Consider the following 16,735-nt stretch of genomic DNA (forward strand, 5'->3'; position numbering starts at 1 on the left):
AACCAATAAAAAAGCCCACATTACTCCAGAGTGATTAAAATATTTAATTTAAAAAATTTTAGTGATTAAATGGAAAAAATAATAATTAGGCGATCAAAATAGAATGAAAGGCACAATTAAACTATAAAAAAAATAATTTTCAGCACTAATTTAACATTTCATAACATTATTTAATAGAAAATTTTAACAATCACGATTCAAAATATATAAAAATTAATTAATTTATTTTTTAACAGAGAGCCCAAAATGGAAGGTTTTAGTTTTACCTGTGGGATAAGGAAAAAAAGCTAACATGGAGATCCGTGGAAACACGAGCCCTTCATAAATCACATGATCGGGGCCACAGGCGAGGCCGTTACATGTACACGGCTTTGAAAATGAAACAAGTGGGGGAAAAAAATTTCCATGACGGGCCGTATATTTCTGAACAAGGAATCGTCTTATATAGGTGATCTAATAGAGCTTTACGACTTTCTGACTCATTTACACATTTTGACGGTTGTTGCTCATGACTCGGCAACCTATGACTTCTTTCTTTTGGTTTTATTGCCTGTGACATTTGTTTTTTCTGGGTCAAAAATCATTTTATTAATGAAAGAGATTAGAGCAAAGCTTTAAGTTCATCAGGGTTGATACAATCCAAATTGCTGGGCAAACATTGCTCTTAGTTTTCAGATTCACTAACTACATACTTTGCCATTTTTGACTCTCGATTAATTATTAGCTCTTAACGGAGCCTTAAAGCATAGGCTTCAACCACCGTAAAGCAGGACTCTAGTGGATTGGCTGCGTTGGTAATTGGCCAAAATTCAAACGACTCTCAAGCAATGGGTGCATCAGTGTTGATTTTGATGAGGTTAGTGGGAGGGGCACTCCATGCCATGCAATTGCTTGGTCTATTATCTCTCAGCTCAGGGATGGATGAATTCAAAATCATAGCTCCCAATCTAACCTGGGCTCATATTGATGCCTTCAAAAACAGTTGCATCCTAGTTTTCCTAGCTTGAGCCCAAATCCAGGTTCTATCTCTCACGGCTGAATATACCCGAAACGTAAGCCCACCACTCTAGGCAAGAAGAGAACCCAAAAAGAGATGGGTTATTTTGATTTGGCCCAACAACATGTTTTACTATTTATATATTAAAAACATATTACATTTTATTGTTTGTTTCAAAGTAAAACGAAAAAAAAAGAAAGAAGGGAAAGTCGACTCTCGTTATTTATTTTTTACAATAAAATACAAAAAGAATTAACTCTTGTTATTTAACGATATATCTCACTTTATTCTAAGTGCTGAAATTATTTGATTCCCATAGTTATTATAAAAATTTTAAATATAAGTTGCCCACCACTAAAAACTAAACTGATGTAAAAGAAAAACCACTAAAATTAATTAATGATTAGGACTTCCCTATAGTAACCATTACAATCATGTAACTTTTAATTTCTAAAGTTCTAATAACCAACTTTTGAGTAGACTAACCACTCTAGCATCATCATCATCCAAAAACAAGAATTTTAATTAAATTTCAGTCGGACTTTGTAATGTAATTTGGCAAATGCAACGTTATAATCCAAGTTGCTTGTTACACTTAGAAAACAACCATTTATTAATAAAGAGATTAGATTCTTCATAGCTTCTTTTAAGTGGCCGACCCAAGATTCCAAGATGGCACAAGTTCAGCAGCAAATTCAAGGGCACAATAACTCCTGGAGACCCCACTTTTTGACGCCCCATCCAATCAAGTCCTTGGACAAATGAATAAATGCATTTGGATTCCTCTAATGGAATCCAGTTGATGATCTGGCTATTTAGAATTCATTCAATGGTATGTGCCATGCCCATCATATGTGGATCATGCATAGATGATGACAACTCTCAGACTCATCATGTATGTATGTATGCATTAGTAACCTCATACCTCAGCTTAGAACCAAGTAACCAAGGACCTTTAATGGACTCTGTAGCGACGTAAAAAATTTAGCTTTCGGTCGCTAATTGTGGCGATCTATTGAAAACTTGAAAACTGAAATTTGATTTTAAAATAAACAAGGAGTCGCCACCGATCCTTTTTCCTAGGTGTGATCGGACACCTATTAGATTCCTTTTTAAACCAAAAAGAAGGCCGAGTTTAGGTCTACGTTAAAAGTCAAATAATAATTAGGGTTCGGGAGTCGGTTACGCGCGAGGAAGGTATTAGCACCCTCGCGACGCCCAAAATTGGTATCTTATAAACATGTGTTGTCTTGATTTTCAAAAATACGAGTTCAATATAAGATTTGATCGTGATCCGATTGAAAAGACGAGAACTTTTAATTTTTGATTTTCGAGAAGGACATACCGTTTTAACACGAGTCGACTGATATTCACCCAACATAGCGATGAAATCGGCGGTTTAATGTTAAATCGGTATGTTACCTTGTTTATTAGAATAAATAAAATAAAAAACGTGAATAAAATATTTTTAAAATAGTGAATAGCGACATGATACGAAATGGGCGAGCAACAGAAAAATAAAGGTTAGAAATACATCAAGGTATATAAATAACACGACAATTAAGAATAATAACAATACATGCGATATATTAAATATAATAATAGTATCAAACACGAAATAAAAACTATGAATGTATATTCATAATAATAGTATTAAGAACTCGTACGTAAAATAATATATATATACACGAATAAAATAGTGTTAGAAGTATATACTATAATAAAAATATAACTTGCAATGTTAAAATATATACATAATATATACATGAATAAAATGGACATTGAAAAATGTATATACGTGGCATACGTGAGAAATATAAACATAATAATATTAAAATAAGTGATAATAGTGAAAATCAAAGGTATAGTAATAAATATAATGATATACGAAAATAATACTATTTGTAAAATGTGTATACAAGAATAAAATATATGTGCAAATATTAATGATAAATGTAGTAGGAATAAAACAAATGCAATAATAGTATATATACAATATGATAAAAAATAAACATATACATATAATAGAATTTAAAATATATATATACATGGGGTAATATGGAAATATGTACATAGAGTAATATATACAAAAATATAACTAATAATATTGAAAATACATGTTCATAATATATAAAACATACATATAATATAATATTCAAACATTTACATAATATGTACACACATAATTACGATGTTAAAGGTGTATTAACATTAATAATAGTACTAATATTACATGAAGATATACTTATATAAATATATATTAAAGATATATACATATATAATAAAATACATGAATAATACGATATTTAATATATACGTAATATGCATAATAAAAATAATAATATACATAATATATATAAAATGCACATAATATATACGTATATAACAAAACATATACTATATTAGCAATGATAATAGTGATGGTATTAAAATACAAAAAAAAAACAATATAACATAATAAAAATACTATACATATAAATCTATGTACATAAAAAAATATACTATTATAATAATAAATATAATAATATTATTAAAATACCAAAAACAAATATAATAAAGATATTGAAATAAAATAATAAAAATAAGCCGATCCGTAAAAATATATACATATACATATATACTAAAACATGTATATATAATAATAACAATGTAAAAATAACAAGAATATTTAATAAAGAAATGAAAATAAACGAAGAAAGGATTAAAATTAAACTAAAAACAAAGTTGTGGGGCCGATTTAAAAAGAAAATAAAGAGAAAGGGCCTATTTGAACACGCGAGAAAACAGTGGGGACCAAAAACGCAATATTCCCTATTGTCCAAAATGCAGCGTAGCACGGAGGGACGAAATTGAAAACCATGAATAATTCTGGGGCCAAATTAGAATATAAAAACTTAATTGTAAATGCCTGAAAAGTAGGAAGGGCCGATTGCGCAAATAGCCCCTTCCTTAAAAAAACACGCGGATCCTAGTCGGAGCGGGTCGTGTCGACCGGACCCAGGGCAAAACGACGTCGTTTTATTCCCTGAGTTTTAAGGCCAAAATGGTGCCGTTTTTAAAGGCTATAAATAGCCTAAAAATCAGAAAAAAAATCATTTGGGAGCTGGGAAAGGAAAAAAGGAGAGAGGGGAGAGGGCTGAGCGATTTCCGGTAGGGGGAGGGGGCACCGGTCCGTCACCGGACCTTACAGCATCACATGACTTGCAGATATCAGCAGGTCGTGCGGTTTCTGTTTTGATAGTCAACCAGACAATTTTTACTATTTCTGAGGAAGGAAATCTTTATCAGGTAACCACTAAGCACCATAGCTTTCAAATCTACATTAGATGAAAGATGATGAACTATATAAGATTCTACAGTCCAACATTTGATTACTTATAAATTCAGAACAATCAAGTATTGTTATATAACTAAAGAAACACAGTAGAATCAAATACCCTACTCAATGTTTGGTTGCTCCATTTAATTTTGTTTTACAAGTTGGGTGGGGTAACGATTGCAAATTGGATGCGGTGAATTTCTTCTTGTGGTAAGTAAACAAAGTTTGTGTCTGTCTGATATTAAAAGGTTTCCACAATTTTCTGCAAGTACTTTGAGGGCCTAATTTAACAGGCACTAGATTAGAGTCACAAGTCATGTTAATATGAGTAACATTATAGAGCAGGTAAACTGCAGGCACATAAAATAACTTACAGCATCATGCATGTATAGCGCACTATGAAGTCAAATACCAATTATCCTAAACTGCATGCTGGTAGGGAAAGAATCTAATGGTGTTTTCCAAATACATACACCATTATTGCAGTATCTCAGGCACCACTGCATCACTATCATAATAAACTCCAATCACAGGTTAAAGAAAATGAGATCAATATCGGTGAAAAGCACTTTTGTTTACAGCAAGTTTGGATGGAGAAGTGTTAGGAGAGTGTAAAGCAGAAAGAAGCGAAAGGTTTGCTCTAACCTGTTTGGAGGTGAAGATTCCACTTTGATTATTTCTACTTGTGATCTCCTTCTTAGCCTACAAAATGAAATCAATTCAGTGATTATTTTAATTCAAGTTATAGTTGTAATTGAGCACTAACTTGCTAGTTAAACTATACTCTTCTCTCCTCTCCAAATAAGGCAAAATTGCAGCAAGTTTTTCATAACCCCATTCTCAACTTTTTGAATTCATGGCCACAATTATATAACATATAACATCTTGCACAAGAAACTTACTTAGATTGTGATCACAAGGGTTCCTTGCTGCTATGATCGTCTGATATATAATCTTTTTTTCCCTTTCAGATGAAACTCAGTGATTGGGTGGAGTTGAAACCTGCATTCAATCAAAGTATAAACAAAGAAGCAGAACAGAGTTCAGTGATTCAGATGAAGTCCGGCACTGTTTCATATGATGGACTGTAAGTACGTTTATTGACCATTAAGAATTTTGCTTCCGAGAATAATACATAATTCAAGGGCATGGTCAAATTTCACTTCAATATAAACACAATGTTTCTCTACTTATAGTTTATTTTTCTGACCTTGACGCAGGAGAGTTTATTTCTGTACAAAGACTGGCTTGTTGTTAGAGCTTAGTGAGGTTGAGCCTCCAAGGTAGCACCTTTTTACTGTCAATTTCTTAATGCAAACAGAGACCTTCATTCATTGCTACATTGATTCCTCAAGTCTCATGCAATCTCCACAATTGAGATTTAGATTACAGTAGGAGAGTCTAATATCCAGCTGAGCTTATGAGCTGTAAACATAGAACAGGTGGGAGAATCATGGCCGACCACCAGGAGCAGATGTTGCAGCAATAGCTGATATGGCTAGAATTAGAACAGATGTAGTATATACAATAAGGTGATCTCTCCTTCTCTCCATGAGTACAGACACATCCAAAATCCTTTCAGGTCTTCTGTTATGTTTTTTTTCCCTCCCCTGCCCTTCAGTAAAGAGGAATTGACATCCTCGGTCTACATAAGATTCAAATATACCACTCTAATTAGGATGATGGGTCAAATTTACCACTCATCTTAAAAGATAAGTAGTTTTAGCATTATACTTTATATTGATATTCAAAGAAGGTCAAAATTTTAATATATTTTCAAAGATTCCTTTATTGCTCAAAGTATATAAATAACCATTGGTTTTATTTTTAACCAAATTAAGATGTACGAGGGTAAAATTGCATATGTTCAAAGATGAGAGGAAAATATGATCCATCACCTTAAATATAGTAGTAAATTTAGACCCTATCCCATTCTTTATTAACAAATACACAATCAAAAAAGTTTGCTAGATGAGAAGTATTGTCAAATGGAGAAATCACTGCACAATAAAAAAATGGTTCTAAAACAAGCCCTAAGATCTGAAGGAAAGAGTTGTGAGCAAATGTCATGAATTTATGTGTATGTTGTTACCAGAGTATAAATTTACTATCTGTTGTTTATTTCCCATTTCAAGAGTACAAAAGTGAGCTAAACATGAAATGATGCAATAGTCCTACAGGTGATCTCTATGAATATGATAAGAGCTCAAGGCCATCATGGAAGAAGCATCTACAGAGTGAAGAAACAGATAAGGATGGTTCTCTAGTACCATTACAGGGGTGCATGATATATGGCTTGAGTGGAGACCACTCTGTATCCTTGTTTCTCCTAAGCAAGGTACTCTTAATAAACAATTCATACACTCACATATCACTAATACTTACAAACTAATTACACCTTTAGAGTACCACAAAAAGTGTATCCTATTATACTTAATTTAATGTGATTTCTGACAAACTACCTTAATATACAGGGAGGTAAACTGGTAGAGAGACGGCTACATCAAAGGAAATGGAAATGGATAACCCATGGAAGTCCAGAAGATCATCACCTGACATCTATTACTCCCTTCCTGGAAGATGAGCTGAAAGAAAGGTTCTTCTCATTGTTTCTCACAACATCCACTGGATCAGTTTTTGAGTATCAAATACCAAAACATTTGGGTAAGTCAAGTAGTGTTGTAAAGCAACAAACTCTTTCTCTTATTCCATTTTACTTTTAAAGAAGAAAAAAAAGTTGAATAGTTTGAGAGGAATTCTTCTTAAAATGATATCTTAAAGACATGTTAGTTTTTTATGAAGATAAACTGTACGGTTTGCAGATATTCATGCTATTCTTTTCTCACTGTGCTGATCTCTCCAATTTCCTTGAAGTACATGTGTCTAACATATATCTAACAGACATAGTTATTGAAGTCAAATCCTAAAATCAATCAAGGAAGACAAATGAGCTTGTGCTTTTCTTACCTGTAATTATGGGAATTCAAGGCTTTTGTTATACGAGACATCCAAGCAATAAAGTATAAATGCATGAAATTATTAGTCTTAAAATGATGATGCATTTGCATACTCACTTCTAGATAATTTAGCAACCATTTTACATGCTTGATGTAGCCTTTGCATGTGAAGACAGGCACAGCTCAAGAGGACCAAATTTCAGAAGCATGGCAGAATCATATGCATCCACCGAACGCAAAAGCTGCAAGAGGTATTCCAGGACTAAAGTTTCAACTTGGCAGGATACTGTTTGCATTGGATGATGGGAGACTTGCAGAGTTACATCTACCTGGCCTAGGTGGTCAAAATTCAGGGCCAACAAATCAATTTAACCGAAAAAAATTATCATCAAAGTACATCTGGTCAATTTTAGATGCCCCTGAATCAGAAGGATGGAATGGAGAGTATTGTACAGAAGAACGTGGACCAATGAACTGCATAGCAGGTATAAAAGATGAACCAAATGATTCAGGAAACATAAGATCGCTGACAAGAAGGAGAAAGGGTACTAAAGCACAACAGGATTATTTATCTCTAGGTACATCCAGGAGTAGATTAGTGAAAGCATCAGAAGAGTATAGGTTCCCAGATAACTGGATCAACACTAGCTTCCGACTGAGACTGGTGCAAGCAGGCGTATCATTTTTTATTATAACAGAAGCTGGTTTGATCTTTGAATACCTTTACACAGAAAGTGTATGGCTGTGGTTAAGACATGATCATTCAACACCTATGAGAGGTGCCCTAGGAAACTACAATGGAAGTGTATTTTTTGTTGACGTGTATGGAACCTTGCTTATCAGAGAAAGGAGCAACAATGAGCTAGCATGGATTAATTGCACAGCAATGAGAAAAGGAAGGCAAGTTATTGGAGGTCCTCCTTGGGATGGTATGTCAGGTAAACTGAAAGTCACAGCAGAAGATGCACTCTTCTTTGTCAGCAAAAGTGGGCGACTACTGCAGTTCAGTGTAAGTTGCAGAAATCAAATAAAATGAGAAAACCAAACAGGTTCAGCACATAATGTTTTGTTTAGTTTTCACTTTTCATTCTGTTCTTCCTAAAGAAATAAAAAACTTAAATTTAAAAGTAGAAAATGTAAACTTTAACATTTCCAGTATCTAGACTACTAAAACTAGTGATTCAGATTCTTTTAAATGTTCTCAAGGTATTGCACTGACCAACATTCTTAAATGTCATGTAGGTTGCCCTAAGGAAGTTCAAATGGAAAGATTGTCGCAGCCCTCCAGAAACAAAACTTGCATGCATAATAGACCAAGAAGTTTTTAGGGAAAATATAGTGTTTGTTGTTGGAAGAAATGGCCGCCTCTACCAGTATAACAAAGTGACTGAGCTGTGGCATGAGCATCACCAATCTCAACATTTGGTTCTATCCAGGCTGCCAGGAACTGCTATGAGGCCTTCATTCTTTTCACTAACAGGTTCACTTTTCATGCTTTCAGAAGATGGTGGACTAGTTGAATATCACTGGAATGCATGGAATGGTTGGAACTGGGTGGAACACGGAACTCCCAGCAAAGATGTCACCTTGGTTGCTCCCCCTAGCCCATGTATCAAGGGCAATCAATTGTTTTTAATAGGTTCAGATGGAAACATATACCTAAGGTACATGGACCAATTGATCTGGAGATGGAAAAACTGTGGTTTCCCACAGAATGGAGACGGAGATACAAGAGATCAAACAGAAATGGGAGCAAATGATAGAATGCAAGAAGTTTGCATGGATAACGATCCCACAGCTAATTTAGATATCAATTTGAAGAACCCAAATGATCAGAACAGAAAATGTGACCCAAAGGTTTGTATCTAGCTATCCACATGCATACGCTTCTTCCACAAAGCTTACTGGACAGAGTGATATCAATCTGACTTTTAAAATCTCTACGAATACATACAGGTTGCTCCTACAAGACCAATTCCATTTTCTGAAGATTCAGTAATATTCGAGCTAAGAGATGGCAGAGTAAGCAATCAAAACAATAATTCATCCATGTGTCTAATTTCTAACATCTTTTTAATTATTTAAAATAACCAAAACATAACCATACAAAGTATATAATAAACTTCATAAACATGACATGCACAGAAACAAATTCAAACATAAATCTCATAACAAATTATAAATCTCCCCGCAAACATGACATCGTTTTCCTCAAGTTTCCCCGCAAAAATTTTCTGGGATCCAAGACAAATGAAAAACTTTAAATATGTACACGTTATTTTCATTGGCGAATCGAAGAAAAACATATAAACAACCTTACTAAAGATTTTGTTAGGATCGAGAAATGAATAAGAATCTAATGAAAGTTATTAATTGGTGTGCAGTTGGCAGAAATTCAGAAAGTTCAGGACTCGAAATGGGTTTGGCAGCGGATAATTGGCACTCCAACAAGCTCATGCAAGGGAAGTTATTTGACAGCTTTGGCGTCATAAAAAAATAATTAATCAGAACTCCCATAAAATGAAGGCTTTTTCCCATTTCTTCTGTATTATTCTTACAATTATTATAGTTATACCGCAGCAACATTAGAATTTAAATATAAACTTAATATAGATTAAGCAAACTACAGAAATTTACACGTATTGTATATCAGTAAAAACTAAGAGAGAAAATATATATATATTTTTCCTTTTTTGGTTCCAAAAGACAAAGATTTCAACGTATAAACAGTTTCACAAGCTCCATACAGTGAAGAAGTTTTTCAGCGCCATATCAATTAAATTTGTATCAGTTTTTCAACTTCTATCAGATTATGATTAACTTTAGGTTCTCGTGTACATTAAACAATAATTTCTTTTTACAAAAAAATATAGATCAAATTATCGTTTAATTTAAAAATAAGAATAAATTTACCTAAATTTGAAATTTGGATAGATTTCCTAACTTGATTGATTTTTTTAACTATTTGAACATTTTTAGCAGAAATAATATATTTTTCATAGATAAAAGTTGGGTTTCGGCCTTTTCGACCAATTCGGGTAGCGACCCGGTTTCTTTTACCGAGCAATATTATTTTTACCTAAATTTTTATTGAAAAATGACAGACCGTTTCAATATCTGATCTGATCGTTTCTTGGGTGATAATGGAAACAATGGTGGTTTACGGGGATTGTAGGTCAAGAACGTCGACGTTTTGGGGGTTGTTGTTGGTCGGAATTGGAACCCTTATCTTGCCTGGATTTCTCTTCACCGCGTTTATGTCGAAGCTTCTTCCGCCCTCCAATTACCCTCTGATTGCAGCCATTCGAAACGACAGGTCATTTTCTTTCTCCTTTTTCTTTTTTTCAATGTTAGGGTTTCCTAGTAATATATAGTGTTGCAGATGCAGAGAGCGCTGAAATTTCATCACTTGCCTACCATTACCAACGCCAAACCATTAGCCTTTGAATGATTGCCTTTTCTTTCTAAGACTAGAAAATTTTTTCTTTCGCCACTTTTTTCAGTGATTAATGAGGTCCAATGTTGATTTTATTTTAACAGGTATTACTGCTATTTGGTGCCCTTAACGCTTCCCATACTTGTGATTGCTGTATATTTCCATTGGCTTAGCATGAAATTATTCAAGCATGCATGACATTTGTGGAACCAACCAACAATTTCCAGAAAATGATATTTGGAAATAAGAGCAAACCTGAGGTGGTTGCTTCTTAATGCTGATTTCTGACGATACATACCAGTTATTCAACTTCTCTTTTTCTTTTCTCCCCCCTCCCCTCCCCGCCTTGGTCTTGTTGTTTGTATATAACTTCAGAATTGAAATGAGGTGTTAGCAAATTATTCGAGTTGGATTTGCAGGGACTTTGGGTTCATTTCTTTTTCATTTTTAATATATGTTTTACTAATAACTATTTAATTTAAAATTGAATATAAATGATCGAATTTGATTATGAAATCTTGACTTTTTTTTTATTAGCTAGGTAAACAAATTTAATTACGTAACTCAAATAGTTTTAACTTCATCTCGAATTAAGTTTTAATTTTGAATAAAGCTTCCTTCTAACTTGGATAAAAAAAATTGATAATAAAATTCAATGGAGTTCAAATCAAGTTTGGAATCACGAATTTCAATAAACGGAAATAGCAGAGGTAAAATTAGATGGGATTTTTAGCAGTCCCTTTCCTTGTAATAATCCCTTAATTCACTAATGTTTTCATCATCTATTCTTTCTTGTAGTTCACTACCCATTTGATTTCATTACATCGTGTGTGTCATACAGAATTTTATATTTTTAAATTTTAATAAAAGCAAATACCAGAGGTAAAATTAGATTAGATTATATTTGCATTTTGCAGTTCCTTTCCTTGTAATAATCCCTTAGTTCACTAATGTTTTCACCTTCTACTCTCTATCCAGGGGTGGTTCCTTCACTGCATATTTCAATTGAATTCCCAGTTATTGCAGGGACTTTTTGTAACTATCTGGTATATTTGGGGCACGCGCAAGAAGGGAAAACATGAGGGTCTTAAACTCGGTGTGGATTTTCAAACACGTTTTATTGATACTTACCTGTTGGATTACTCTGCCACGTCACACTTGACGGTCCCATTCTATCTGCTAATGGTATCCACCACCTTCTGGGATCGTTAGATTAAATGTTGATGGTATGGGTTGGGTGTTGTTGCGCGCATTGAGTTTGACGAGGTTCTTGTATTGGCGGCCAGCCCGGTTTTGCATGCAGCATCCCTTTTTGTTGTGGAAGCTTCGGCAAGCCTGCGAGCACTATGTGGGTTTGCAACATATTATTCTCGAAGGTGATTTTCTTACCGTCTTGAAGAAGGTTTGGAGTACGTTGTCTGACCGATCTGCAATCTCCCCTGTCATCGCGGATGCGAAAGACTGCTTAGCAAATTTTCACTCATGTTGGGAAGACAGGTAAGAGCCCATGAATTGGCTCAAATGGGAAGAGTTGAGGCATCTGAGCGAGTTTGGATGGAGGAAGTTCCACGGCATTTATTGTCTTTGTAGGAGGTGCCTAGGCCTGGCTTTTGCTATATTTCTTGTCTGGTGTACTTGGCCTTTTTATCTTTTTAAATAATATTATTATTTCGTTTCTATCAAAAATTTTAATATTTAAACAATCATACTTATCTTCTTATAATATTCAAATAATCCATGACATTTAATTAATATATATTTAAATTTATATAGTGTGTTAGTAGTATGAAAGTTTTTAAAATAAATAATCCATGGCATTTAATTATTCGTCTACAAATTTTTAATTTAAACTAAAACAACACGAAGTACAAATATTTAGAATAAGAATTTTGTAAATTTTGTATATTAACAAATTTTTTCTCATGAAAACACCTTTTAATTAAGTTTTAATCAAACATATTTGAAAATTAGGTTGTCAAGTGCAAATTCAAATACAATTAACCATATAACTTTATTGTAGTAGATTCTATGGCATGTTTTAGAAACCCTAAATTTTTTATTAAGGGTTTTAAAATGTAATATTTAAATAAAATATGGATTAATTTCATTTTAAATATATTGTTTTTAAAAATTATTTCAAACTATTCTGTTTTTTAGATCCTAAAGGAATTTTTATTTTTTTATATTTCAGCCATTACTATGAAAATTTCAATTAATTTAACATTCCAAAACTATGATTTTCATAATATTACTAATATTTAATTATCTTTTTATTTTTTATACCTGTACACCATTTTTAATTTGTGTGATTATTATTTTACATTTTTTTTAAAATCCCTATATTATCATTAAATAGTCATAGCAATATAAGGAAAATGAATATTTTAAAAAAATTTCTTAATATTATTCATAAAATTATAAAAAGAATTAAAACAATATATTTTATTTAATATAAACAACCTGGTTAAAAAAAACTAATTTATTTTATTTAATATAAAGAATCAAACCGTACATGTACTGATGAGTAAAACTAGTTTTAGTCACTATGATGAGAAATTGGGTAGCAACAAATTTCGCACTAAACCCAAAAACCCGCTCGTGGTCACTATCCCGGTATCCCTTTCCTTATCTAATCAACTGAAACTAATATTATTATACTTGGGCTGCTTATCAGGGGAGAAGAGGCCGAAATGGCGCTCAGTTTCAGCTGGACCCTTCTGGTCTTCGTCAAAAATTGAGAAAAGATAGGTTTCCATAGCTTTTCCAGGCTTCTTGGGAGTTCCATCGTTGACATGATTGATCAAATTCTTGTAGTAAGTGCTTGCATTATCAACAGTTGCCGCTGCTTCTCCGGTAGATGGCCAACCAGTCTCCGATACGACAATCTCCACATTGGCACCCCCAGCAGCTTCCAACGCTGAATAAAAGGCATCCACTATTGCATCGAACAGGTTTTGGTAAGCCAGTGCGCCATCTTGAAATACAGTTCCCTGAGCTGTAAACAAGGCAAAGTCGAGACGTATGTTTTGGGGATCACCAATGTAGGCAAAGTAAGGGTACACGTTGACGAGAAGAGGTGCTCCTGTGGTTGCTAAGAATGAGACAATTGGTGTCATGTAAGTAGATGATGTTGCACCAAATGAACCTGCTGAGGGAGGGTATGATTGGGCCAACAAACTTGCCGACACTGATGTGGAAACCTTGATTTCACCACCTAAATTTGTAGATACCAAAGCATTGTAAATGTTTTGCATCGCAGGGAGAACATATTGACTTGCTGGATCGCTTGGTTCTACTTCGTTCCCAACTGCAATGTATCGGAAATTGACTGCTGGTGAGAAGGCTACTATGTTGTTTTGGACCCAATTGTTTGCAGTTGAGGGAGTGGTAAGGGATTGAAGGTCTCCGTTGGGAACACCAAGGATTAGTTCTATGTTTGTTCCTCTGAGAGCCTGGAGAGTTGCTTGGTTTGGATCGTAGATTCTCATTTTTCCAATGCCGTTCATTGTATAGAAACTGACAACGTCTTGCTCGGAGGGCAAATTATCGGCAATTCTTCCATTACATACACCAATTGGTTTTGTAGCCCCTAAACCACATTCAAATATAAACGATTTACTTGTTATATGTTCTCTGCAACAATTTCCTTTTTCCAGCTATCATTTTATTACTTCAACTTCGTTCACTTATGATATTATAATTAGTTTACGGATGTTATGTATTAATTAACGGAGAAAAATCAAGATTCAAACAATGTGAACTTAATTCGTTTATATATAAATTTTTGCAACTAGAAGACAATATAACGGTGCATATATAGTTGATGAATTTTAGTCGCTTCTGTCATGCTGAGAACGAGCGAACACAAAGGAAAGTTTTCTCAAAACTTTTATTGCATAACACAGATGTAGAAGCAGCAAGGAAGTAGATGATGAGAAAGGAGAGGAATCGAACCTGTTATCGTATGGTTGGCTATAAAAAATGCCAGGAATAAATATGTTGCAATCATCAAAGTTCTGTTAACACTTAGGAAATCCATGGGCCGGGTCAAGTACTTTCTTACGGAATCACTCTAACAATATGATCATTTCTCTCTCTATATGCACTCACACACACATATATATATACACAGAAATAAAGGGAGAGAGTTACTGATATTTCTGGTAATTACGAATGGAGTAATTAATATGAAGATTATCTATGATAAGATTGTGAGTGTGATGGAAATTGAATTACTCAACAGATTTGCTATGTCACGTCTACTATGAAAATTGAATGTAGGTAATAAATTCAGTTCCAGCAATAAAGGGAGTTAATAAAGGACTTCAAGGCAATAAGAACTGATAAAGATAAAACCCAAGGTAATCAAATCTTCAATCATGCTATCACAATTTCTATTTCAACCCATCCATTTATGTATACTCATGTGAATTATAATTTGATATGGACATACAAGTTTTTGTAGGCAGATTTGCATTCTTTTAATGCACGGATAAAAAAGATTGCAACTATTAATACTATCTTTTAAATAAATGCATATGAAATAATTGGATTAGGGTTAGCCGATTTTCATCAAAGATGACAGATAGACAGATATGTTTCCTTCTCTCTTCTTTCACATGATTATCAGGTTCCGATAGTAATATACATAAAAGCATTTATGGTAGCTCTATTCAACCATCCAGCAACTCCAGGGGCACTGGAAAAGGCAAAGTGAAGGCTTGATATTTAATTAGGTCACTGTTGTAGCTGAAGTTAGAAGCATAAAAAGGGCTTGGAGGCTGTCAAAAGGGACATTTATGTTACCATGATTCTGATATGAATATATTTAATCTTTTTCTGTAATTTTTTTTATATAATCATATCTTTATCTATGTCTGAACATGCATTAAATGTAATAATTTTTTAAAAAATAAAAATTAATTTCTTATGTCGGAGGAAAATAAGAGCTATGAGGACTGATTAACTGTAGTAATGAAGGCTGTCATTGTTGCAAAAGATTGGGTTTTGAATAATGCTGATGTAGTTTCCCTTGTTGCAAGGGCAGACATCCGTTGAAGGAGTTGTGCAAAGTTAAGGTATTTATACATGTCACGGATGTGTATCAACTTGTGCAGGGACCAGCCAAACTAATAAATAAATTTATATGTTCTAAGAACTTGCCAATATATATGGTAGAAAGTCAAGCATAAATTATAGTAGAAGTTGCTGGTTAATTAATTGGGAAAATGGGAGACCTTGTCCCAGTAGTTGGAGCGCCCATGTGGGTGTGGACGTGCATTATTCGACACCCTCTATCCACTTACAAATCTTATTAAACTCTTTAGTCCTTGTATTGTCGGACTTCTTAAACTTTAAACTCTTATTCGACAATAATTCTCAATTATTCTATTGAGCACATTAGGATTATTTTCATTACTAAAATTTAACTGTTAATTAAGTAAGAACAGGTGCACTTGCACGTTTTACAATGCAAGAAACGTTTCATGATTCGTAAACAATATTCAGTTAAATAAATATGGTCCATAATACATTTAATAATTCGGTACACAAACAATAATCACATGAAGTGACAAGCATAATTCATGATTCAGTTCAATAATCTTTACCAATAATTTGATTCAATAACAATAATTATTTAATAAATTTTAATCTAGTCTTGCTCAAAATGTAAACATTAGTAGAAATTAATGTAACGCCCCTAACTCGTATCCGTCACTGAAATAGGGTTACGAGGCATTACTGGACTTATACACTATCATTTATACAAAATCGAGTCATAAAAAATTCATTCCAAAGTCAATTCTTTTAAAATTTCACCATAAAGTTCCTAATATGGGCCTACGAGGCCCAATACATATTTTAGAAGTGGTTCGAAACTAAACTGGCAACTTTGGAAATTTTTCCTTGAAGATAGGGGCACACGCCTGTGTGACCTGGGACATGGCCGTGTGGCCAGCCCGTGTGGAATTCTGACTTACAATTTCTTAAGTATCAGAGGGGCACACGGCCTGGGCACACGCCCA

At 33.7% G+C, this 16,735-nt stretch overlaps 2 protein-coding genes across 2 annotated transcripts; one reads left to right on the top strand and one right to left on the bottom strand.

Moving 5' to 3' along the window:
* Positions 1–1,766: 1,766 nt before the first annotated feature.
* LOC107960852 (uncharacterized) lies at positions 1,767–12,386 on the top strand. The gene is made up of 12 exons (XM_016897116.2): positions 1,767–1,829; positions 4,082–4,285; positions 5,288–5,403; positions 5,537–5,599; positions 5,759–5,848; positions 6,489–6,654; positions 6,791–6,980; positions 7,450–8,282; positions 8,516–9,130; positions 9,230–9,295; positions 9,658–10,589; positions 10,814–12,386. Exons 1-11 carry the CDS (start codon positions 1,767–1,769, stop codon positions 9,763–9,765), a joined length of 2,514 nt encoding a protein of 837 aa, XP_016752605.2. The 3' UTR covers positions 9,766–10,589; positions 10,814–12,386.
* Positions 12,387–13,103: 717 nt separating this feature from the next.
* Positions 13,104–14,822, bottom strand: LOC107959299 (glucan endo-1,3-beta-glucosidase). Its single transcript, XM_016895320.2, has 2 exons — positions 14,664–14,822; positions 13,104–14,298 (listed from the first exon to the last, which is right to left on the bottom strand). The coding sequence occupies exons 1-2, from the start codon at positions 14,746–14,748 to the stop codon at positions 13,343–13,345; spliced, it is 1,041 nt and encodes a 346-aa protein (XP_016750809.1). The 5' UTR covers positions 14,749–14,822; the 3' UTR covers positions 13,104–13,342.
* Positions 14,823–16,735: the final 1,913 nt, after the last annotated feature.

This window comes from Gossypium hirsutum, chromosome A05 (assembly GCF_007990345.1).
Source record: "Gossypium hirsutum isolate 1008001.06 chromosome A05, Gossypium_hirsutum_v2.1, whole genome shotgun sequence".
In the NCBI taxonomy this organism is placed as follows: domain Eukaryota; kingdom Viridiplantae; phylum Streptophyta; class Magnoliopsida; order Malvales; family Malvaceae; genus Gossypium; species Gossypium hirsutum.